At 40.6% G+C, this 27,171-nt stretch overlaps 1 protein-coding gene across 9 annotated transcripts in view; it reads right to left on the bottom strand.

Annotated features, from left to right (window-relative positions):
- The window catches only part of LOC148385365 (uncharacterized), a 73,965-nt gene that overhangs the window by 4,693 nt on the left and 42,101 nt on the right, over nucleotides 1–27,171 (bottom strand). For 2 of the 9 annotated variants that reach the window (XM_088400262.1, XM_088400261.1), the window contains exons 3-5: nucleotides 25,039–25,076; nucleotides 6,434–6,537; nucleotides 6,210–6,291 (exon numbers count right to left, since the gene is read on the bottom strand). In XM_088400262.1, coding sequence (XP_088256388.1) covers nucleotides 6,210–6,291; nucleotides 6,434–6,537; nucleotides 25,039–25,076 — 224 coding nt within the window. The other 7 variants (XR_015863373.1, XR_015863374.1, XR_015863372.1 and 4 more) reach the window with 7 other exon arrangements.

Below are 27,171 nucleotides of genomic sequence, written 5' to 3'. Positions count from 1 at the left end.
GGCTACACTCGCAGGGTTTGTGTGTACAAATCCCTTTTTTTTCACTTCTCTCATTGATGCTTGCATTAAATGTGAATATGAATAGGGAACGTGATGGGCAGTGCTGCAAAGAAGTGATGTGGGTAAAAATGCAGATTCAACAAAAAACAGCAATAAATAAATAAATAAATAAATAAATAAATAAATAAATAAATAAATAAATAAATAAATAAATAAAAAGGTTCACTAGGGCGTGACACAAAATTTCACTGCCAATTACAAGGTTTCTCCCAATTACGTTGCCAAAATACACAAAGTTTAAGGCCATCTGCATGATTTAAATGTTGCTGCTTGTTACTAAAAATAAGTGAAGCCTTTTTTGGGCAAGCTGTGTCCGAGTCATTATTACCATTTATGAAACCTCAAAAACACACTGCCAATGTAGACCAAAAAAAAAAAAAAACCCCACAGCAATTTTCAGGTTTGTTAATTTGGATATTTAATGTTAGAATGTTTATTTTTCCCAGAGCACAAGCCACAAATGCCACGTTTAGAAGAATAGGTCAAGTCTAAACAAAGAAAAGAGAGAGAGAAAGAAACAAAGATCTCTTATCAGACACATTAACTCGACCAATGGGAAAAAAACATGAAAAGTGCCCAGCAGGCAACAGCAATCAAATGAAATCAGACTGTATTTCTCTGTGACATGAACCATAAAAAGCATCCATCCAAACAAGTGTGTGTGTTCTAACAAAAGCAAACATCGAAGAAGTGGCCAGAAAACACCTGTCTTATCTTTTTTTTACAGCAGCGATAGTTTTGTTCTTTTCGAAGAAATCACGTCAGCTGAAGTGTGCTTTCTGTTTATGAGCTCATGAACTGGGCAAAACAAAAAAGCTTCTCACTACTAACGGACTATCCCGAACCATTAAATTCTGATCTACAGCATACCATGGAAGAGCCTTTATACGCAATGTAGTGCAATACCTGCTGTTAATAAATTACACTTTTAGAGTCTGACAGAGTCTAATAAAGCAATGAGATATCCTGTATGCAAATTCCAGTGGCTCTGACCAGAAAAACGAATATATATTTTTGAAGGGAAAACAACTGTCTTCCCCATATTATCTAATTTCTTTATTGGTGTAAGGTAGAGTGCATCTGCCAGATCCATTGCTTTTCCAGTAATAGCCCATAAAGTTCCAAGGCAATCATCTCTCTTTTGTATACTAATGTCTGAATGTCTTTGAGAAACAATTGGATGGCTCACATGAGATGATATGTCTTTGAATTGTGCTGCGTGGTGAGCATGCCTCAAACTAAATAATGGAACTGAGATGCTTCTCACTCTGCCCTGCCTTTGATGGCAGAAATGAAAATGAATCAAGACAAAAGATAAAAGCCTGACAAGCACCACAGTCAATCCTTCAGATTAACAATCCAGAGAATTCACTGCTGGAAAAATAAAAGTGGGCTGCTGGGAAGTGAGGAGCAGCGTTATTGGGAAATGGTGTTAAGCATGTCATCTTCTCTTGGACTTTCTCACAAAGAGTGAAAGAAATTTGTTGAGAAGCTCCAGGCCTTGAACACGGAGGTCACATTGCTTCCAGCCATCCCGAGAGAAGATAGATTTGTCCGAAAACCCAATTCTGACTCGGATAAGTCTTCTCTCAGTCTCTCTCTCTGAGGAGGGCTGTTGTATTATTTACAGCCGCTGTGACAATGCGTAGCCCTGCTTGGCAGTGATGCAGTGACTTGGAATCTGTAAGTACGTCTCGCATCAGCATTTTTTGCACCACTGTGTCGCTGCCTCTCGGGCCGCTGACCTCATCGTTGGAGATGACAATGAGCAAACAAATCCATCAAAGTCACAACGTTTGTGCAATATGGCTGCCGTGCACTTCCCAGAGCAGCCAAGTGGGTCCAAATCAGAGACAATCCAAATAAAAACGTGACCAGCTGGGTTCAGCGGACATGTGACAATGAAGCAAATGTTTTGTTATCTCCTTCACTTCATAAAAGTGCACACTGTTGCAGGTTGAGTGAGAAAATTGGAATCAGCCAAGCTCGTGATACGAGGTCAAAATGGATAGCAGTAATCAAACTTTCAAGTAATTCACTATGGCAAATATAATTAATAAAACATGCCCATGACGTGGTTTAAGAAATAAATACACATTCAGTTCTAAATTCACCCAAATGCCCAATTAAAGAAAATAATTGCAGAGGTTACAGAAGATTTGAAATGGAGCCGACACCACCATCTAAAGGAATGGAGTGGAACAGCGTTTCCAACATGTCATGCAAATTAATTATTTGGCTTGTGTATGTAATAAATCAGTGACTCTATATATTCTAAATTGATGTTAGCATGCTTCAGCGGTCCCAATATATTGCGCGGCAAAAACAACAACAAAAGCAAAACTTGACTCGAAAATAAAATGGAGCAATAAATCACAGGAATGACATGTCTAAACTACTTTACACTTGTTGCTAATTAACGTTTGACCAAAAAAACAAAAATGATGACGAGTGAGTAATAGACTTTTCGAAGCCTGTATAAACACTGGAGGAATTTCAAAATCAATAACTTGTTTATAAAATGAGACTTGCTTCTGTTAATTTCACAGTAGCACGCTTCAAAATTGAAGAAAGAAATGATATGATTTGTGTGCTTTTAACAATCATAGAATTTTTACTGGCCCGCACCCTGATCTGACGCCGGAGATGAAAGTCAGACCTGCAAAATGTCTATCAAGTGAGTGCGGATCACATTTAATTCCAGCCGGTAGGGAGTGAAACCGTCCTCCTCTTGGTCACAAAAAAAAAGCCTGCTACACTGCAGACTCCAGATAATTAAAAGTGAGGTATAAATCAGTGTGTAAACAGTAATCACACAAACTCCCCACCGTATCCCGGTAAGGATCATGAATCTAGCGGAAAACAAAGCTAGAGCACTGACAAAGTCTCAGCGGTCCCCAGAGTCCGAATATGTCTTTCGCAGAAACCCCATTGCTCAACACACAGCTTGCAACATTTGAGGTTTAAATCAATTCAAGCGGCTCAAGAAGCCACAAAATGATACGAGACTTTTCACTATGACATATCCTATTATTGCTATAATATACAACATGTAAAGTACAAAAAATCCATTTCCATCAGCCACAGGTAGGGAATGATGAATAGTTGACACATGTGTAGATGGAGACGTGAGAGCAGAAAGCACAAAGCCAACACTATTGATTGGTCAAAAAAAATGTGAAAAGTGTGAGACGTGAAAAGAAGCTATTGATCAATCCTGAAATCCTGCTGATTAAAGCCCGGCCAGCCCAGGAAGTCAATAAAGCTTCACCAGCAACGACTGCTTCCTCAGCAGGTCATCTTGAGGTACAGTACGACAATAACGCCAAATGCATTCGTCCAGAAAAACACGAAAAGCCTTCAGACCCAATCCATCCTTTCCAGATATTTTAAAAGCAGAAAGATAATATCAGAATCATATGAGCGTAGCATTTCTTTCTTTTGAATTTTACTTTGAAAGAAAGTCAAGGCTGAAGGATCTCCGGGGCCAGGATCAAAACTAATTTTATGCAATGAGCAGTCGAGTGTAAAACGCTATGCCTCAGGACGTATAGCAACGAAATGAGGTCCCGCCTCCATCTGGAATATAAGATGAAAAGCCTGTAACACTAAGATGCAAGAGTTACGAACATAACCGGACACCACTTTTTCCACAAATTACACAATAAATACAAAATCATATAAATAAAAGAACCTCCAAGCTCATTACTGTTTTTAATTAAATCAGAAACTCATTAAACTCATTACTTGATAAATCAAATAGCTTGACCTGGGGCACTAAAAATGGAGATTTAAATGCAGAAAAAACATTGCAAACCAATGTGCAGTCAAGCCGAGCGATCTAGCCAAAACAATCCCAGTAAACCTGCTGTGAGCTGTATTCATCCATCTGCTAATCTGCGGGGATCAAGGCTTGTTATTGTGATTAGCTGCTAATCAGAATCTAAAGCACACCAGAAACCATCAGAGAACCATATTACTCGCTGGGTGCGAGCGCACAAAGCTCGCTGTGATCAATAAGGTTACAAGCTAGCGCTTAAATCATGATTCCTTCTGTTCTCGAGTAAACATCCATCCGTGTGAATAGCAATGACAGTTATACCCAGTATGGTCAGTGTTTTCCCAGGCAGGACCCGAATGTTAAACAATAATGACTTTTTAATGTGCACCTGAGATTACATTGTCAGCGTGAAATACGGCTTTTCTTGACCACGCTGGGAGTGAAGGCCTAAATGTGAATTACAAGCATAGATTACAGGGGGAACGTCAGGTGAAGCAATCTTCATAAATTCAAACGTAATCTTAACGGAGCGTCTCGTGTCATTCACTCACGGAAAGGCCAGAGGAGACCAGGGAACCCGACTTGGTTACTTACAAGTAACATTGTGTAATTTTACCTTACCTTCAGTAATTTACCTCAATATTACTCAATATTAATTAATCAATATTATATACCTCAATATTAATTATACCTAAAAAAAACACTTACCGTATTTTCCGCACTATAAGGCGCACCTAAAAACCTCCAATTTTCTCAAAAGCCAACAGTGCGCATTATAATCCGGTGCGCCTTATATATGGACCAATATGGATTCGTGGATGAGGACTAATTTATTAAAGTAAGCTTTACCTGTCTTTTTTGTGTGGTGTGATATTAACGTTTGAGCAACGTTGAGTTATTGATATATTGTTATTGTTTTCACTATTTTGAGTGTTACTATATTGTGATTGCATTTACGTTTGAGCAACGTTGAGTTATTTATTCTATGCCCTTTATAATCCGGTGCTCCTTATATATGGACAAAGTTTTAAAATGGGCCATCCATTGAAGGTGCGCTTTATAATCTGGTGCGCCTTATAGTGCGGAAAATACGGTAATTTTGGGATTCATTGCAACCCAAAGATATGAAAAAAAAAATTTCCCCCTGCTTGGAAACAGCTATGTTTTTTTTTTTTTCCATGACAGACTAAAAGGTCAAAGCCCCCCCAAGCGTGCCAACACACCAAGCAAAGGAATTAGCGTCCCGCTAAAATTCGGAGCCGGCAGCCTTCATGGCTCAGCGATTCCCTACCGTGTTCTCCCCAAGCAAACAAACTCATTTGCATTTCATTTCCACCGCTCAAATAGACAACTTGGAACGAAACAAAAAGACGCAATTATTGAGTATGTGTGTGTGTGTGTTTGTGAATGAGACAAAAAGTGGCACAACAATTCCATGGAAATGGTTTGATCCGGCATTTTACAGGCATCCAAAGTGTTCCCGCATTCCATGTTAAAACACATTAGTGTGACGCATTTAGAGAAAAAGTGATAAAAAGCAATTGAGGGAAAAGGCATTTCATCTGAATCCCTCAAGCTCTCACGTGAGACCATTATCCTGCATATGATTCTCCCAAGTCTCATATGATGCTCTAAAGTGCCTCTCTCATAAAAAAAAAATAAAACCCCACAATACGATATCTCCAATTTCTAATTAAATACGGCATTATCTTCAAGACAAGCTAAAGAGGGACGAGGCCCTCAAACGGGTTATGAAAATAACATGCCGGCGCCGCTCATCTCTAATCATGCTTTTGCTGATCTCAATGGTGTCACTCTCATTCAGTTCCCATTCGGCGACAAAGTGAGCTTATTACGCAGATAATCTATTTGAGAGGATGGGCGGGGTTTATTGCAGGGCTACTGCTAATGTAGTAAATGCTTCTCCCGAATATTTCATGGCAAATAGTATGTCTTTGTTACCTCAGTCAAGCAAAAAATTAAGCCGTAGGCATTGTTTTGTGTTATGTTTATTATTGATTATGCCAAAAAATAACTTGTCACTACTAAGTCAGACGATGTATTATTATTTTATTTGACAGAATCTACTGCATTTTCCGCACTATAAGGCACACTGGATTATAAGGCGCACCTTTAATGAATGGCCCATTTTAAAACTTTGTCCATATTTAAGAAACATACATTTGGCCCGTGGGCCAGACTTTGGACACGCCTGCTGTAGTGGCTCAATATTGGTCCATATATATAAGGCGCACCTGATTATAAGGCGCACTGTCGGCTTTTGAGAAAATTGGAGGTTTTTAGGTGCGCCTTATAGTGCGGAAAATACGGTACCTCGGGAAAGTAAGAATTTGAGACTAGAACATACTTGCTGGTGGGGTTGGAACACCTTGGGAGATGTGAAAATGGAGACATTCCAAAAAAGTTGCCCAAACTATCTCATCAGGCTTCTGTCAATATCGAAGAGCATTGGCATGGAAAGCTATGTGACAGGAACCTTGTAAAGTGACCTCGAATTACACAAAATGTCCTCAACTTGCATGCATGAGCGATTTGAGACTGTCTAATAAGAATAACCAGCATGAAAGGCACCTTTCTTGCCACGGGGCCATGTTGGCAAGCTGTATCCTGGTCACTGATGGAGAAAGATGACAAGGACAAACGGACCAGATGACTTGTTCCTGCTCTCGCCTTGCCTGCAGAAGATAAAAAGACGGATCAGCTTCATTTATCTTTCAGGATTAATTCCATCTCCAGCTCATGCTGGTGCCAATGCAAAGCGTTCAATTTCAGATAACATTGTTTATACTGTTTCATTCAGTGGCTTCATTAGTTGGAATGTGTATTGCAATCAAAATAATGTCATGGGTGACGGATGTGTTTGACATGATCATATAGGTAAAAAATCTAAAGGAAAATCAGGACAACTCAAAATTATTGTCCTTTTTTTCATGGCACCATTGAATGGCTCATATTCATTTACCCAATATTGCTAATATTGAGAATATGATCCAGTGTGAAACTGGAGTCACACACATTCATTAACACAATGAATGTCAAACTTCCAGAGCCAAATTTAGTAAAAAAAAAAAAGTCTAAATATATATTTTTTAAGATTCAAATATACTATATCAAATATAACCAGATATTTTGAATCCCTGAGGCAGTCCACCATTCAACAGATGTGATATTCAGTATGAGCGGAGACACACATGGGGGTCATTTGCATATTTTAACTTCCTGGCTCTGCCCAAAAGAGGTGACCTTTGTTTCCATTCAACATCTGCCACCTTGTACTTCATCTGATGGCGACTGCACTTTACAGTATGCCACTAATGAGATTTCTCTCCACCGTCTCGTTGTGTCACTCAATGTGAATCCCCCGGGTTTGGAAAAGAAGAAAAAAAAACATGCAAATATAAAACATTAATGTAGAACACGCTGGAAGAATAATGTTCGGCGTGTTGTCTTTTATGTGCCGCCGCATGCTGTCTCCCCTCTCGCGGTAATCAGCATCGAGATACACAAGGTCGTGGATGAAGCTGATTGGATTGACAGTGTGAGATCTCACAGTATGCCAGAAATGAAATGAAGGTGTTTGATAGATGAATAGAAAGTGCAGGCAGACTGCCGCATTTGCTCAGGTGTGAAATTAAACCGGAAGGAAGGAGACGTGGCTCGGGATTATGCAACGCAATCGGAGCAGCCCTCCAGCATGTATAATTGATGGAAATAACTCAAGTCTTTACTACATCATCATCAAGAGAATGGAATGAATCACTAACTTATAGAGTGGAATCCACCGGCTGAATATTTTCCACATTTATCTTGAACTTGTTGCACTTTCAAAACATATTTTGGTATTCAAGTCAATAAAACAACCTAATATGAAAAAGAAAGTGAATATGTGCCTATAGCCAGCAGCAGCCTTGACAAAGCTCATCCAGATAAGGAAGAAAAAAAAATCAGTGAGAGGAAAATGTAATCTAAAAGAAAATGTCGGCGGAGATACCAAGTCAGCTGTCAGTAGGGATACCCGCAAACCCTACCAGCAGCAATCACAATCCATATTTCATACTACAGTGTGTGTATGTGTTGGCTGTGTTAGACGGGGTGGGGAGAAATGCAGAGGATGCTGAATTATTTAGTTGAATTTTCACGGGCTGAAGGTCAGTGAGCCCTGAAAACAGAAAAAAAAACATGTCCGATTAAAAATTAATGTTTTCTTATAAGCTGCCACGCCATGCGCTGCAATAACAAACCTTGCACAGATGATTATTCCGAGAGCCGACACTTTCGGAATCATCTTCCGTGAAAGGATACACCGAAAAAAAAATCGTCACAAGACACAGGGAAGCGAGGTGTATAAAATAACACGCATGACCAGAAAGGACAGATGGAGAGGAATCTCCAAGTTTGAACACAATCTGTTCCAGATGCTGGTCAAGCTCCAGGGTCCATTTATTCAGAATATAAGAAATCATTAAGGGGTAGTACGGTGGGTTTTGAATTTCAGGGTTACAAATTGTGGACTTGTGTGAATGCTAGCTGGTGATTGGTCCATCTACGATAGCCTCCAGCTCACCCGCAACATTTGCGGACTAATTGGAATATTAGTGTAAAACTGGCAGAATGACTCAGGCTCGCTGCTCGTCCTCTTAATGAGCGTTGTCCTCATTAAAATATCATCAGCCATCTCTTATACGGCCTAATTGATATTTCATTAGAACCTTTCTATTTAAGGTTTTTAATGGCTTGCGAGGCAGGCAAAGCTGTTACTGGCACTCTTGGCAGGGTTCTTGCCAATATACTGTCAGCCTCGACGGACTTAGAATGAAATGGAATAATAAAAGAAGCGGAATTTATGCTTTTACCCTTTGGAGGCGGGTTTGGATGAGTCATTAAGCGGACCACATGTCCCTGGTCTTGCACAGAGATGTGTGCAAGGTGTTAAATGGCACAAAAAAAAAAAGAATTTGACCAATACAACTTTCTTATGAGACTCCTCCTGAGCAGGATTGCCTCATCACCACTTCATCTGACGTAACACCAAATATGACATTGGCTCTATCTAGTAACCCCCAGCCTCCTCATCACTTCTTGATGAATGTTAATGGTGGACGCCGAGCTTGTCCGGGATGGATGTAGTGGCAATAGGAATAGTCGAGATGGACGTTAGAGTGCAATGAAGCGTAACTGTTAAAGCACTTTATAGATTGACCCTTTCCAAAGGACCGTCCGTTTTCTGCACCTGTCCTGTGCTCATGGACCGCGTGACAACCGGCCCCCGAGTCCACTTTCCATTCCTCAATGGTGTAATTTGCTTGGTGGACGCTGAAATGGAGCGTAATGGCGGAGGTGGCAGAAGCGTGCAGATCTCATTTGGTGTTCAGTCACTATGGTGAGCTCATAGATGAGTAAGATGATGAGAGACTACTGTTCAACTAAGGCAGTGTCCGTTGACCGGTAACACTAAAAAGACGTCATTACACAACTTGCACGGTTTGATTAAAGTTGAACAATCGTGTGTGTGGTTGTGTATTCGAACCAACCACTGTGTGATAGGAGTAGAGGGTGACGCAGGACACAGCGGACTGATCAAAGCAATGAGACTTTGATGAATGTTCTTCATTAGGCAAACCCGAGTGATTTTAAAAGAGAGGGCAAGGGAGGAATACAAAGAAAAAAGGGAAAGGGTGGACGGATGGATTACAGAACATGAGCAATACCATGAAATAATATTGCAATCTATATTTAGAGGGAAATTTAATTTCTATAGGTCTTTTATGTGCAGTTTCCATCGTGGCCACTGGGTGGGGACAGCTGTCCTCTTAGTTTAAGGTTTCACCTACCCTTGCTCTAGTCTAGCAAATGTTTTAGTTTGACCTGTAGCTTCCTCTGAATCAATGTAAAATAAATGAGAGTGTCAAAGCCAGGGAGTGATGTGTTAATGTGAGGAAATGAAATATGTGCACTTGTTATACACACAGACACTCTGTGGGATGAGCCGTATAGTCTTTCTGACTGATTGGGCTGTGGATGAAGGTTGACATGTTGCAAATGGGTGACAACGGATAACCGCCACTTGCGTTCATTAATAACTACAACTTGATTATGAAGTTAAAGTCAAACGGTTATGATTGCATAGGTAACCTGAGCCCTTGTGTCCTAGAGGGAGATTAATGGTTGGCGGAATAAGCGAAGTCAAGCAACTGATTGCACAAAAAGTAAATCAATTTGGCACACTGTCTGTCCGTGGCTTGGGTGAAAAAAATAAAAAATAAAAATAAAATCGAGACATAACTGTTTTTTTTTTTTGTAGAAATGCACAAGATCCAATTTAGAAGATATGAATACCAGTCAGGGATCCTCAGCAGGGAAATTAAATGGACAGTTATGAATGGGTGAATGCTATTTCCCAAGTTTACCTCACGCTTCCACATACAGCAGTCAATTCAATTCCTCTTGCATTTTATTTCAGATAATCTACTCATATATTGGAAGTCGGTAAATGGAAAGAAGAAAAATAATACAAGGACACCTGCAGAATATACTAGCAGCATACTTTTACAGTGATATGCATCAACTTTATAGGACAAAAGAGGAGGACCTGGACTACCTCCAAAGCAAAATTCTGCACCCGCTCATTTTTCTTCATGCGAACAATTAATGGCAGGGCTTTTACCCCTCCCTCCTTCTTAAAGGGCATCTCATGAGTGATAAACTCCGAATGCAAAAGGGGTTTGAAACGTGCTAAAGTGCTTTGAGGGCTGAAGGCACACGGGGAGGTTTGGTGATAAACTGTGCAGAGAGCAGCAGTTGGATATGGGATAAATGCAGCGAAAAATAGGCCTATAAAAGAGAGAGGAAAATAAAGTGGGACCACATACTGTATAGTAGTTGTCTCTTTGGATGTACTTGGAGAATAAGTGCTGGGCAGCAATTCATGAAAGCATTGTGATGAGAGGTTGAAAAGTTGTGATGACAACCTGGGCCCTGAATCTGAAAGCGCTTTATGCTAATTTAAAAATAAACAATTCAATTTTTTATTCATTCTTGTGACGTGGTCAGTCAATAGTTTAAGAAAAGCCCGAGTTCAAATCCTAAATACGAACGTTCATTATAAATACGAATCATGCTGCCCATCATGTAAAAGGGAATAGTTGATACGAAGACTTTGATAAAGACATATTTTATGCATGAACCTTATAAAAGGATTTAAAAAAAGTCAGTTTCCTCAAAAATTACTTCAGAAACATCCTATGGTCATTAATTAAGGCCATCAGCTTGAAAAAATACTGAAAAGTCCAGAAGTATGCATTTTCGATGAGTTTAAAATATTGCTCATTATTTTTCCACTGTTAAATTTGTGTAAGTGGCCATGAGTTGCTATAAATAGAAAGTGTTGCACTTGACATTTGGTATTACTGGATGCTTTGGAAAAGCATTACCATCTGGGCAGTTGTTACAGCAAGAAAACCATAATAGTGTACAAAACTGTTGAGCTGCAACCTTTGTTCCAGAAATAATTCCTGGCAGCTCCCCGGTCGAAGTCATGAGGGATCTAAAATCATTGCACAAAAATGAATTAAGCCAAGCACCTAACATCATTTCCTTTTTATGAGGCATAATAACTTCAGAACATTTTAACCATGTCACATGACATCACGTGCATATGATAGTCATTATTAATCGTTCAATGAGTCCCTAAAGTCTTACAAGAATAGCGCATAAATATCACAAATAGGATTAAAGATTTGAGATGAGACCAGATTGGCAGTTCTCCATAGCTTCATCAATTTTCTAGATCAGAGTTGATCTCCAAACAATTGTGTCTGCACTCATTCATCGGAGCGTAATCCTGTATTGAGGAGTAATCCACAGGCTGAGCAGTCAAAGAGTGCTCTCCTTTAGCCAGCCAAGCCGAACTGAAGTGGTTGAGGGGATTTTAGACCACTCACCCACTTCTGTCTGCAGGGTCAAAGAGAGTTGAAGGGAAAAAAATAAAAAATAAACGACTAACCAGCACTGCAAGTTGTACGATACTGCATGCACACATTTATCAAGGCATACTTAAATCTGATTGGTTAATTTATAATGATATTTTGCTAGCAACATTGATGAGACTGCTTTTATTGTCATGGGTGGAAGTTTACAATTCTTTCTTGTGACTAAAATGAAAACTCCCAACTCATTAAAAAGTAATTTTCAAACTTAACTTCAGGAAACCACGAGTAGCTTAAATGTCGTCCACGCGGTGACCCACACGTCACCTTACCTGGTGGATCTGTGGCTCTCTGCCTTATCGCCATTATGCAGACGCCAGCCATAACAAACAACCTGTAATCCTCTTAACGCAGAAGAAAAACACTGGCTCCGCACACCCATATCGCTATTAAAAGAGTGTGACAAGAATGATTCACTTCTCCATTCACAACATATTCCTTCTTTTTCCTGAGATAAACAAAAGATAATCGGAAATGGTGGGTGAGCATATATGTTTGCTCAAAATGTCGATTTTATTTCACGATATTAAAATCCTAACAACGCTGGGTTTCCGTGTGTTTATATCATCAATGTCCTTGTGTCTCCAAAATGCCCGCCACTGTCACTGGTTTGGCACAGTCCTTGAATAGGAGTAATTAATGCTCTCACATCTGGTGGGAGTTCCCTCATGCCTTTCTGAAATTTGGCCCTTTCTTGGTCGCCTGCCATGCCCTCCATAAACCCCCACCCCTCATCTTTAAAATGTCTGTTTTTTTTTCTATCTAAAACCAAAGTGATCAATTATATGACACGGCTCCCGTCTCAGAGAGTTAAGATATTGTATCCATACCCCTCCTCGTGGTTACTTAGCCGACGTTTGGCTGTCAGCGTTGATACGAGCCTGTCTCTGTCTTTGTCACCTTAGCTGTTGCCCTACGTTTGATCTACGCGCCATGCTAACTCGGGATGCTTGCTTGTGCAGAGATGAAACGGCTTCATTCTGGCAACCTGAGCAAAGCAGGTCCCCTGCCACTGATCCTTAAGCAGTTTGGCCTCTCGCTGGAATTGCACATCACAAGCTCACAGGGAATGAGCGAGTAGAAAATAAACAGTTGGCGTGGATATGTACCCCGGGCAATTACTCACAACAGATGTGAGTCATGCTAAACTCAGTCAATGAGAGAGAAAAGAAAATTAAATTAGGGAATGTTTATATTTCTTCATCTGTGCTCTAGCTGGATGTATCAAGCAGTGATATTAGATTTATGACATAATGTACTAAAACTGGTTTTTTTTTGCGAGTAAATATGCAGTTGAACCAAAATATTTTGACAACCTCAAGGTCATCTGTAAATATGGTGGGGAAAATATGACTCAGAAGCTGAAAAGAAATGGGTTGTACTATCATAATAAGACATCTTGCGACTTATTGCATAGCTGGCAAAACGTCCCTGAGCAACTAAGCGATTTCAAATTGTTATTTCTCTGACTTTTGTGTGAAGGGTATCAGGGATAACAAAGAAAAAGTTGAGATGATGACTATGAGATACCACCAAAATGACTATATACATATATATTAAATGTTTATTAAGATATTTCATGATGTTGGTAACAATCTGCTCCAGCAATACATGATAGATTAAAAAAAATAAATACTCTTGGTGACAAGCCAAGCTCGGTTGCAATTGGATAGCAGATAATGAGCTCGTCCACCGCAGTTTAACAAGTGGATGGGTGTCAAATTAAGTCATGAATGGAGAAAGATGATGAGTGCAGCTGCTCCTATGTTACTGTAGTAAAGTAAACAGCAGCTGGTTTGTGACATATTTAAAAATTCTGAGCAGGTCCAAATTAACTTGGACAAGGACTATAAGTGGAAATAACCCGAATGATACAGAATGAGGATTCATTGCTAGGGCACCGATGGGGGAAGCTTCAATCACAAATTCGACTCAACAGGCAAATGTCAAAATAGGTCATTTTCTACTTGAATCGATTAAGCACCCAATTCCTTTCCAAAAATCTACACAGGTTACTACATGATGTGACCTAAGGTTGTATTTTTGAACATCGAGGAGCTCAGCTGTCAAAAGCAATACTTTGATAAGTGTCCATTCAACCACGCATCCTGCCTAAGTCCTCTGGCTCCGTTCATTTCCCTGGCTCTGCATGGAGCAACTGATGGGTTGTGAGAGGACCGTGTCTCGCCATTATCACTCACAGCATGAGGTCATGTGTGGACAGACGAGGGCTGGCGGAGAACTACAGATGTGTTTCCCTTTTAAAAGCTCTGTTTTTTAAAGTTGTTTACCCTCGGAGAAGCACACAAGGGATTTTAAAGATGTGCCAATGGACTGAAGTGATTTTTTTTCTCCCTTATTTTTTAAGTCTAGTATGGCAGAGCAGACTCACTGATACAGAAACGTAACATTAGTGATGGAGACAATTCAAGGGGGTATATTGATTGATTCCTCGACGCAGAGGGGGCGGTCTACCTGCAGATTACTAGTTTTGTGTGTGTGGGGGGGTGCAAATAAATATTCAGCAGAGATGCACATAGGTGAAAGGCCAGCCCACTATGAACACATTAATAAAGATGCTCCCCTCTGTCCTAGTGCAATTAGAGCTGTAGTTGCAGTAATTGGTGTCCCAAGATGCTTTCAGAGCAACTGGACCAAACTGCAAATTTAATTTCTATCTATTTGATGGCTGCGGCTTGACCACTAGAAATTCAGCCACCTCCCATACGGATCTGTGTTTATATGTTCAATCTAGTTTGAGATAGAAATTGCTGTTTAGACTGAAGACTTTGCAAAAGCAGTGTAGCAGATGCAATGTCTCGTTTTTTGGCAAAAATGCCGTATATCGTAAGATGTGTGGTAGCTCTAGGCCAACAGAGGTACTGTGGTCCAAGAAGAGGGCTGCTGGACCTGATAAGACCTAATCTGCTACCTTCCTAGCTAGCCCTCAATAGCCTCAAAGACCTGCAGTCCAAACACAAAGAAAACCACTGGGCACATGAAGACACTCCGGGCTTTGCTGGAAATTCAAAGAAAAACTCTGTCAACAATAAATCACAGCTCTCACCCCGGAGGAGCGCTGAATTTAATGAAGTGAGGCGTTTCGGAAAAGACAAAGGGATATTTTCACAAGCAGCATTAACATTAATACTTTAAACGGGAGAGGTGACGATTCAATTTAGAATCTAGTCTCTTCTCTGTCATCAAATGAGAACTAATACATCAACAGTCCAGTGAGTAATTAGGGCTTCCAGGCTATCTTTAGATGGATCAAGGTATTACTAGCCACAGGCACAGGAAATGAGTTGAGTCAAAATCATTTATATTGTTCAAACAAATTGAAGCTGAAAGCGCTCGTCCACACCGTGCCTCGGCATTGTTCAAAATTCATGCCGGCAAATGAGCAAAGACCCGCATTCAATTTCACAACAATCTGCAATTCCTGCTCCGTGAGGGCAATTCCACATAGGAGAGATTCCAACTAATCATACCTCATGAATTGTGTAGGAAGGTGTGCCCCGCTATAAAAATGAACAGCAACTTCAAAATGAAGGCGACGCTATGGAAGACAAAGAAGCAAACATGGCGGCTTTTCTATCTTGACCTGAAGTCTCTTCCCCATTGCATGCCTTAAAACAGATTTGTTCTCCTAAATAAACAAAAGAAAATCCTCCTATTTGCAACCAGTCAATTAAACTACCAGAGAATGGTGCAAAAAATATTCTTTTCATTCCAAAGACTCAAATAGTTAACATCATAATACACACCAATGGTTGATTTTCTTTAATCAAATCATCCTGAGTTAAAACGTGATCCATCTCCCTCTCTCTAACGTGCACCATGCACCGAGACCAAGATATTATCCCAAGAGATTCCATTTCCACTCCACAGATTACAGTCGCAATGCTTAAATGCTGATTGAAGATTATTTAATCATCTCCAAGTGTATGTCTGTGCATATCTTAAAACCAGAAAAGATTGAAATAAGACTCTGTTCAGAGACTCTAATTATGGAAATCCGGAGAAGAAATATTAAACTAATCACTTGTCATTTACATCTTCAAAGGATATTATTCATTTAGTTCAGTGAAGAAAGTATTGGGAATGGATTCATCACCATGTACATGTTTCAAAAACTTTACTAGAGGTAGCAAAGGGATACGATCATGTGGAATTTCATCTCGAGCTACAACTACAGAAATTCTTTATCAAAATGGGCCACTTGCAATGAAAATTTCAGTTCTGGTGAAGTCCGCAAATAAACAGCAATACAATGGAAGTATTCTCATTATACGGCTGCTGGCCTTAAGCAGACAAACTTGATTTGAGAGAAGATTGAGGGCAACAAGAAAATGGACAGCCGGTAGAATAGATCAATCACTATGATGTCAAGTCCTATCTATGAGAAACAATCTTCTCCCAGAAGCTGTTATCACAAGTTATGTCCACAGCTAGAAAACTAGCGTGGTAAAGTTAAGATTGAGTCCTGAGTGGTCCGCCTGAATATAAATCTCTTTGGTAGCTCAGGTGAGAAGAGTCCAAGAGCGTGCATGAAGACACATGCACATGCTAGCACAACAAAATTCTTTGAGTACACACACTCACACACCCCCGTAATATAATCATTCATAGCAGCTTGCAGCTATCACTCGAAAGCAATGAAAGGCAGTCTGAAGGGAGAGGAAAGTAATAGGATTGCTCAATTAGGTGCCAAATGGCTTTCTGGGGGCCACTATTTCATCTCCTCTGCCACTGTAAGCAAACTGGAAGAAAAAGTATTGGCTTCGGAGAAGGTGAGCAAGGCCGTACAATCAGCTGCTTATCGGATGATTTTTATTGCCTTTACAATGCGAGTGATTCTATAGACTGCATCGAGTCTCTTGAGGTTTAGCCAGCCAAGTTGTTGACATGCAGAATCAAGCACGTTCAATTTCACAAAATGCTTTACGCTGTAATTCGATTTCTTTTGCACCGGGCAAAAACATACGAGAGAAATGGAGATTTTGATCTAAACCCGTGGCTATAGTCACCGTAACAATCTTATTGATTAGTCTATGATGAAGTTTCTTTGACATTATGGGATTTCCAACCAAACCGTGTAGTAAGTGTACAAGTTAGTGTATTACCAATTCAGTCTGGTCTAGTTATCCATATCCTCTCCTTGGTCTGCTCCTCCCAAGAAACCCTGCTTCAATTGTGTTTGGCAGATCGGTGGTGCGGAATTGCTGGAATCCCTGACCAGAGCAGAAATGAGAATATCAATAAAAACAGACAGTGGATGATCTTTGCTTGTGGCAAAAAGTGCTCTGCAGCAAGCATCGTATACTGGCTGGTGAGGTTTGTAATTACATTCTCCTGAATAATTGAATCACTGTCCTGGGGCTGTAAGTTCATCTAACATAATGTTCAATATTACATTATCATATTTATGTAGAAATGTATAAATTCTTTTTTTACCAGCCATCTTTCTGCCAATGTTTCCGGGAGACATTTTAACTGCCAAAACGTGTGGGTCAGCATAGATGATGACGACGCTAACCGGAATGTGTGCTGCGGTGAGTCCGGCGACCTCTGTGCTCTCGTCGCATATCATGAATCCAAACAGCTTTGGCGCCTCGCCTTGGCTGACTCTTAGACGGTGATCTTCGCTACTGTGGCAGTTATCTGTAGAAGGGCGAGGTGATGGCTGCACCCATAAATTGCCGCTGGGCTTTATGGCAGCACGGCAGCAGAGCAGGACTTGTCAGTTCATTATCACTGTAGTATAGCTTTCCGTTTTCATGATGTCTGCCTGCTCTGCAAGAATTTATCTCCAGCGGTGTAGATATGTATATATCACTGTGCATTCCCCATCTAACACGAAGCTGAGGCCTCAAATGGAATTATTCACACCTACCATAGTCGGATTTGTTTCAGGTGTTGATTGATCGTGGCTTTGTTTACACTTTCATCCTCTCAGTGTTCACATTCATGACCTTTACTGAAGAAAAAAAAACCTTCCTTATCTCCTTTGCCTTAATTAACCATCCATGTGGCAACAACCTTACGACACAAAACATAATCGCACCATTATTATCTTGTTATCGGACATTGCAGGGGGTTAATATCTTTCCTAATTCCCATTAGTGCCAAATGGAAGCATGTATGCACTTCTAAGATTGCCTGAACGACTCTTTTACTTTAAACGGAGACAATAATTCTAATTGACTCTGTGACATCTTCATTTAGCAAAGCTGCGGCTACATAAAGAGAAAATGATGGTCCCCAATATAAAATGACATGAAGTATTTAAAAAGCTTCCAGTGGTTGGAGTCTTTGTGTGGATTATCCATGCTACAACAACGAGGCACTCTAAAGAACATCCCGATTCACTCCTTAACAATCGTTGTTGACATCTTTAGAAAACATTTCTCATCCTGAATACCTTCTTAAATGTGTCACCCAAGAGTCTTAACTCGAAAGCAATTAAGGGCATCGTGGCCTGTGTGAAGTGCTAATCTCCAAACCAAATTGTCCAGAATAATGCTCTAATTCAATTGAATGAAAGCACCGGGAGAAGACCCTCGTTGCCGTAATGACCCGGCACATGATTTAGAGCCAGAATGTGATTCTAAGCTTGAGATTTAATCGTACTCAGCAATTCCAGGAGACGATCCATTGGGCATGCAGGCGGTGGCTGTGACCTTGGTTAATATGCTCAGTCTCACACACATATGGCTTTTCTTTTCAATAACCTGAGGGATTGATTCCACACTGTGACCCAGGGTTCAAAGGAGGGGATGATTGCTGTTTTAAATATGTCTCATTATATACAGAGCTGGATAATGTTCTTGGCAAGCAGAACTCTGGCAGCTCAGCCTACCTCCCCTACGGAGGTGATTTGTTCTTTTACTGTCCCATTAGTCACTGTGAGACCATGTCCACATGGCTCAGATGCTAGACGCGAGGCAAAAACAACACAAGCGTAGCTAGAAGCCATTATTACCTCAGCTTTAGCTCATTATTTGCACTGAGTGGCCCTTAACTGTTAGCTGCAGTCGCACACATGCATCAAGCAAACGTTAACGCCCTCGCAAATTCACTATATGCCAGCGAGTGGAGAGCTCTCATCTCCACTCAAAAGGAAAGTTGAAAACAAACTTTCACAGTGTCTATGTCAAATAGAAAAAAAAACTGAATATACAACCCTATATATTTCCTCACCTACGGAAAAGCTATCAAGATGCAACACATGCTGATTTACTACAGAAGGGACCTCCTGGTTAGCTTCTGGATATAAGTTTGCAAAATATATTAGGAAAGTGGGATTCATATATATTTTACACGCAACAAGCCTTCCAGCTCATGCTAAGGTATCTGTTTTGTTATTCATACCAGGGGGATAAAAGACAGCAATCTCTCCCCCCTCTGCTTCTCTGTTTGTGTGCCGGCTCCTGCTTGGCTGATCGCTGGATGGGCTCCAGCACCGGCCACAAAGCTTCTCAGATAAAAAGCAAGCGAAACCAGAGAGGAATAGGGATTATCTCCTTCAGGTGACCTTCTGCAGGCATAGAAAGAAAGGGAAAAGGGGAAGGGGTAGAAGAGAAAAAAGACTAAGACACATAATCTTTTCTAGCGTAGTGGCAGGGCAGCAATCCATGCATGGAAGTAGATGCTGAGGGTGTAGCCTGACCACAGAGCTATAACTGTTATCTCCACTCCAAGGTAGACTGCAAAATTGGATTCTGATTCAGTTCAATCAGATCTTGAATTGGTGATGTTGAATCTGGGCCAGACATAGTGTAAAAACAAAATGTAAATAAATGACACATGACGGGAAAGAAAACAAATGCTTTTAGAAATCTAATGAGTGAGGAAAATGATGAATACTGAAATTGCACCAGTCAATTTGTAGGGGGACTTGAGCATAGATTACAAGATGGATACCTTTGGGTGGTAATGATTTTAATGTACTTTGCAAACTGCTTATCTTACAATATCTCCGTAAATGAAAAGGCATTACTAGGATCTGAATCAATCCTGGCCTCCTGAGATTGAGTCTCAGGGTAGTCATAGTGCAGGAAATTGTCTCTAAAATATGGCTGTGTTTTGCACATGACTAGAAACAATTTGTTCTGCCATTGCAGGGCTGCGGCCTAATTAGCGCACTAATGCTGCCTTCATTACCTGCTTCTGTCTCTGGACATCACAACTCCTGGAGCATAATGAAAATGCAGGAAGTCTGCTGCTGTGACTTTATTGTTCATGTGTAGCCTAGTACATGTAAACAGTATTAAGTGAGGGAGGCACTGACCAGGACCAGGACCAGGACCAGGAGCACAATCTGTAGAATGACAGGATTCATTGACATCAGCAGCTGCACACTATAAATCTGCAAACGCTTTTCCTTTCAGTGTTTTTGCATGGTAGGTGGTACCAGACACAGCATTTGATGAAACGTATCATCTGTCTCACTGAAATTTAATGTGAGCTATTTGGGCCTAGAACCCATATCTATTTAATTTGTTTAACCTATCAATGATTACTTGCAATATCACTTTACAGGTCCCTGTGGAGACGCAGGCTAATATCGTTTATTTACCTTTTGGCAATCTCAAATAGCCCATTCACATGAAGCTGCCTACACATGGTAAATGTCCGCAGCTACCCGGCCAAATGTAACTAGTCCATCTATCCGGGACAATGAAACCACTCGTCTCCTCCACGCCCGGAGCCTCGGATGAGTCTTTCATTAAGGCTGCTGTCAGTCCCGCTGACCATTTTTTCCCCTCTCAGCTTACTGAGGCTCTTAGGGCATTGCCAAATTGTTGCAGGATAAATGATCCGTCTACGGCGTCCAGAGAAAATAGAAACATCTCCATCAATCAGCAGACACGTGCACACAATGAAACCCAAATGGAGTTGTAGACGCAAAGAGACTATATTCAAGGTATGCATTCGGTAGAATTTCTCAAGTCACAGCTTGACAGTCGGTGCATTGAGTATTAGTCTTTTGTAGCTCAGCCTTCAAGTCAGGGCAGTACAAGCTCACTTATTCAAGTCACAAATGAAAAAGTATTTTACAGGTTGAGAGAGCACACAGTTATGTCCGAGATCCAATCCACCATGATGGGTCAGCCGTGACCTTTAGACCTTTAAGGCACTGCTGGAGCATCTCAGCAGTCGCACTGACCACTGAGATTGCTGTTAGCAGGAGGAGGTGGTGCCTTTGAGGTGCCCCACAAAGGTCAAACGATTCTGGTGATTATTGAAGAAGACCCCATAAAATGCTATCCTGGTCCTTGATTATATTGTCATGTTCAGTGAGGCTATATGGGGGAGGAGAGTTTGTGGAATTGAGGACATTCAGCAAAGCAGACACATTTAAGAAAAGGAGGATTATAATTCATAGGAGTAAAACCAACATGAAGCTTCTCCAATATCCAACATGTCTCGGGAGTGGAGGGATGGAAGTGCGACAACTCTTGCCTGCAGCCTTTATTTACTCCAACCCTTTCTTTGAAACATGAAACAACATTCTTCTTCTCCATGTTGACAGATAAAAGTGTGACATTTCCTGAGCAAGTGTCATGAAGGACATTGAGAGGCAATTTAGCCCTAAGGCAGCCAACTGCAGATTTTTTTTTGTCTGGGGCAAATTATAAATACATGCAATCTATTCTCCTGTCAAAGGTCCGTGATCCGCGGAAGGCCATTTGACACGGTCACTTGGAAAAGGCTCAAGGCAAACAACTATTGAGAAAAACAGTATGGACATGGGCTTGAAATCTTTACCCAGCTATAAATTCAAATCTTCCAGCGATCCCCCCAAAATATATTTTTATTTCACCAGTTTAAACTCTTCGTAATCCAATGTCAGTGAGTCCACACAAATGGAGAAATTGATCGATCGGTTCAAGCTCTGTGGTGCCACAGTGAGAAAGGTTTGCTGCAGATGTGAAGGGCAATCTGAGGACGGCTAGTCCTCCCGCTATAAATACAGCGAGCCAACGGACACCCAAGCAGGCACCAATGGGATTCAGTCTCAACTTCCATATGAGCTCAAAAAATACCCAGATCGTGGCATATCATGTACCTTTGATATCCCAGACAGTCATCATGGGTCTGCAATGCTTGTACCATATAATCAAATTAGCATCAGAGATACACACAAGATATGAAATTCCAATATCGCATATATTCAGACTTGCAGGAGTCTCCACGGGAGACTAATGTGAGGCATAAGGTAGTTCCGACTTACAAATTACAATAAAGCCAAACCACTGGCTATATTTTAATGATTATACATTTTTGAACACCCCAGGGAGAATTGAATGAAGACTTGCGGGCTTGTAGCGGCTGGAGGATGGGTAGACAGTCGGTCGGGGCGAGCGTAGAATTTTCCCGGCATGTCCCGATGAGGTAATCAGTCATTTTGACTGGCAGTGTTTGTGTTAATGTTCACACGCTTGTCCAGTGGGCTCCTCCCTTTAAACATGTTCCACAGGCATGTTCTGTCCTCTCTGGAAATGATGTTCTCACGTCACACACTGCCAAACTACTCAAGCGCAATGTGGGTGTCGCATAGGCACAAGCACACGAGAGCTTTTTTTGTCTTCAATGCTAACACATACTGGATATCTTACATTACATCTCTGGCTTCCTAAAAGATAAGACTGTAATTGCAATGTGAATGTTGGTTTTTCGAACCTCGGAGCGTGTTCTTTCTCTTCTGTAAACATGATTAAACAGGAAGTGTATCTCAGAGGCAGTACATCCCACCCAAGGTTTCTCAGAGGTAGTCTGGTGGTTGCTGCAATGCCTGTGGACTGACTCTCCTTGTCTCTTATCACAACTCACCCCCTCCCTCAACCAGACCTGTCAACAAACAATCAGAGCAGAGGAGACAAGGCCGCCTACACCCACATATTGATGGCTGCTTCTGCCTCTACTGCAGTAATGATATCCTAAATAGAAGGATAGGCACACAAAGAAGATAAAGCGTAAATAAGCAGGACTTGCACGGCAATATCTATTTAGTCATAAAAGGACAACATTCGTTCATCCTATGTGATGAATAGTGAAGAGGAGAAAATTGCCTGATGGTGATAAAACTAAAAGGTTGGGTAAATGACATTGTGAAATTTGACATTTTCCATGATGGCTTCAAACAATGTCTTAACCTTTACTGCCAAGTGGCATGATGAGTGACACAGTACAAATATGGTAACTTGGCTAAAGGGATCGCGACATTTTCAAAAGCCCGCTAACCAATCTGCTCCGGACTCATTCAATGTTTTTAAGTCATGCTGGGGGAAAAAAATGCAATATATATATAAAGTTCTTCGATCAGGGGTGTCAAACTTTTTTTTTGCGGGCTGCATTGCAGTCATAGCCATTATTACTGTCAACCCAAATAAATGTATGAGCACCTCATATTATATACAGTAAAAGCTACAAAACAAACTGACAAATAACTAGTTTTCAAATCAGACGAGTAAAAACTGGTAAAAAAAAAAGATATTATTAAAAGTGAAGACAATTTGCAATTCTAGTAATGACACATGAATTTGATGCACAATTTGTCTTCGCAAGCCACATAAAATGATGTGGCGGGCCGTATCTGGCCCCCGGGCCTTGAGTTTGACACCTGTGTCTTAGATGATCAAAATTGTGAGAGAATACAAACAAAAATTTGCACAACACTATGCCATTAGCAGTTAGCATGGCATACAAGGTCTTGCATTATTATTGTCTTTTTTGTCTAGCACTGTAGCTGTCTCGAATTTAAAAAGAAAAGAATATGTCCTCTTTTTGCTCCATCAATTGAAACACCTAACCTGTAAACCAACAACTGAACCTTTGCCCATGTTGAAAATGTGTTGTCACCTGGAAAATACTGTGTTGACAGGCAATTACAGAAGAATCTCTATTTGCCACTGAATCAGTTTGGGCTTGTCAGCTTGCTTGGCTTGAGCCACTTGACTGACGTGGTCAACACTCCAGCGATTGAAGCAGCTCTCTCTCTCAATCTGTCAAGGACAAACGCAGAGCTCGACACCTGCCAGCTACTGAAATGCCATTGCATGTTTCCACGCGGCGGAAGGAGATTGCAGACCTTTAGAATCGAGAACATACTCCGCTGGTTTATTGGTTTCTGGCACACCTACCGAGTGTGAATGATGGTTTCAAACATCTGTGGGCAAGAGAAGCAAGTGGATATTAAACGGCAATTAGCTGTTTTATATCTGTAACTCGCTGGCCAATATTATTTCTTTCTGAAATGGAATCACAGCCATTGTTCTAGATGAGAACGGGACTTCAGTCTTAGCTTACAGCATGATTGTGGTGTTGGCTCTCTGGAAAAACTTTATTGTGTATGTTGGCATACACAAAGGGAAAAAATGACTGAAGTGTACAAACAAGATCATTTTGTGTTTGTCTACTCTTTTGTAAGTGGAGAAGAAATCCTGATGCTTAGTGTCTGATTATATACTGAGGCGATCGAACATTTGTCATGGGGCTGGTGCTCTAAGTCTTTTTTTGAAACCATAAACATCATGGTGTGATTATCAAGAAGAGCAGACGATGGTCGGTTATTCACTCGGGTTCGGCCGTGTTACTCAGCGTAGCGGCCATAACAGATAATCTGAACAATGCACTGACCCCTAGAGACGGTGACTATCCAGGCTCAGTGGCCATAACCCTTGAATTGATTTTCACTTTATATTCCTTTCACATTATATGATGCAGTTACTGTCTGCCATTTTCACTTAACTTTGCCTTATTCTTCTGGCTGCATGAGCCTTTACACAGAATGAGTGAAAAGCTATGATTTAGAATGTCTATGGTATTGGCCTGTCATGGACATACATGGAGTATTGTTATTTATTTATTTATTAAATGTATTAAATGTATTAAATTTATTTAATTGTAAATGTATTTACTTATTTAAAAAAATATTTATTGGTGTGGTCATGGCCTTAGAATTTGGCCATAGGCTGGTTTATGTTGCAGTTGGATGAAAGCCTGCTATAGCTAATACTTTTAGAGGAGATTAATTGAACACTATCATGGAGATGGTCAAAGCATTTTCTTTTGTGAGCACTTTACGCGAGGCATCATCAATTTTGCCATACACATTTTGCTTTAATTCTCAATTTAATTTGTGACTTCATGAAAATCCATCAATCTGTTTGCAGTAGCACTTACCTCGAGCAGGGCGATGGAGTGATGAAGCCTCTCCTAAACTGTCATTGGGCAAAAAACAAGAGAGCCATTTAATTAAAGGGCTGACAAGCATTCACTTACTTATCCAAGACTATTGGCAATTTACAGTTTGCAGTTAACTAGAATGTTTTCAGTTGGTGGGTTGAAAAGTGGCAGGGAAAACAAAAGCACTTTCATTTAGCCCATTTGGAGCAGCTCTTGTTAATTACATGTGCTTCTGTGAGATGCATTTGCATAATTTGTGAAAGCAACATACTTTAATGCAGGGCCAGATGGTTATGAATAACCAAACACTTTTAATCACGTTTACTTTGATTTATAATCATAACTGTGTGTCTTTTGTGACAGATACATTTTACTAGTCCTGTCCTCTATTTACCAATAACAAAAATTCAATAAATTTGTGTTTAACACAAAGTGATTATGTTGACTGTTTCAAGCTATTTGGAGCATCCAGTATATTGGCAAGTCATGGAGTTCACTTTATATGGCCTTAAGCTTTATAAGAAATAGGCCACATAAAAATACCTGCTCAATTCCAGACAAAATCCATCCAACGTTTTCGATTAAAAGCGTGCAACAGATAATGATAGCTATGAAGGATAATTACAAATATGTCATCGCGTTAAGTTCCTCAAGTCATGTCCCATCACGCATAGTCATCAGCGTGCGCATCTATCTTCATCAAGAGCCTTTCTCGGCATGTTCATTCTCACAAAAGTCAAATAGCTCAGAGTGTAGCCCTGTAATCACAAAGTACCCACAATTTTTATGACCCAGTGAATCAGGAGCATGGACAGGTTTACCCGTGAGCCTCCAAGTGCTTTTTCCTAGCATCCCGTAAAAGAGAAGAGACAAACCCTTACAATGACATCTAAAGCAAACTTTGGTGATAGATGGTTAACATCTCAAGTTTATCTAATGCCAAATCCTCCTTTTGTCCTTTTCTTATAAGGTAAGCTAGTTTAAAAGAAAAACAAAAGCCTTTAACATAGTCTAAATAAACAGGAGTGCATGATTAAAACTGTTTACTGTACTTTCCGGTATTTCATTGTTGGGGGAAGTCTGAATAACTGAACGCCTCATTTGAATTTGGGAGCTTAAGATCAGGGGATGCTTTGAGAATAATTGTCAATTTGTTTGTCTATGTGAAGCCCTTTGCGACTGCTTGTGATTTAGGGCTATACAAATAAACTTGACTTGAGTTGAATAACATTCTGAGTTTTTGAACAGTGAGTGAAGCAGTGCTCTTCAGAATGATGAACTCTAATGTTCTTGGGTTTGGTCAAACAAGTTTCAAACAAAAATAAATTATGATCATAAATACAAACTCAGCAATAGCCACAATAACCAAACTGCAGAGCAGTGAGGATACACAGAGAATGAAGACGTGAGAGCTGGGATACTTAACGGACCATCATCCCCTTCCCTCATGGACGACTAAAGCGGGCGCTGATTGACGCATAAAGTTGAAGAAATGACTTCCTGTGTTTTCAATGTTCTGTGCCAGCAGCTGCAGTATCTGCAAGCGTCACAGATACTTTCTGCCACCTGTCATGAGAGCATCCCACATGGCACATGTTGGCAGTTTTATGTTCACACTCTTCACTCGTGTGTGTCATGTTGAAGCAGTTTCTTTACCAATTCCCCTCCTTGGCATCTATTTTTCACTTCCATTTCAATTTATTTCAGTCTCCAGTCACTCCCATTAGCCTTCATTTAGCAGGAATGTCCTTTTAAAACCAAACAGTGGAGCGGCTGTAGCCTGGGGGACCATATCCATCTCACACCTTGAAAAGACAGTCAAAAGACCTTGAAAAAAAAACCTCATTACAGTTCTATTCCTCTGTGGTTTTAATTTCAAATTCCTTCTCACGTTTTCAATGGAGCAAAGAGGCGCAGAGAGGTCCCAAGCATGTTTCCTAGATTAATCTGTGCTCGGCTGATCCCAGCAAGCAACGCCGAGCTCTGCAACTTCGAGAATCTGATAAACACGGAAGACGGCGTAGCGAGATGCTCGCTGAGCGACAATATGGCAATGTTTACACTTGCTCCAAGCCATGTAATAGAAATCCGGTGCGCATAATCACTGCCTCTTTCAAAGATTAATTTGAT

Source organism: Syngnathus floridae, chromosome 16, assembly GCF_059516105.1.
Source record: "Syngnathus floridae isolate MCC-2025c chromosome 16, RoL_Sflo_1.0, whole genome shotgun sequence".
Classification (NCBI taxonomy): domain Eukaryota; kingdom Metazoa; phylum Chordata; class Actinopteri; order Syngnathiformes; family Syngnathidae; genus Syngnathus; species Syngnathus floridae.
This window is presented reverse-complemented; position numbering and strand designations above follow the sequence as displayed.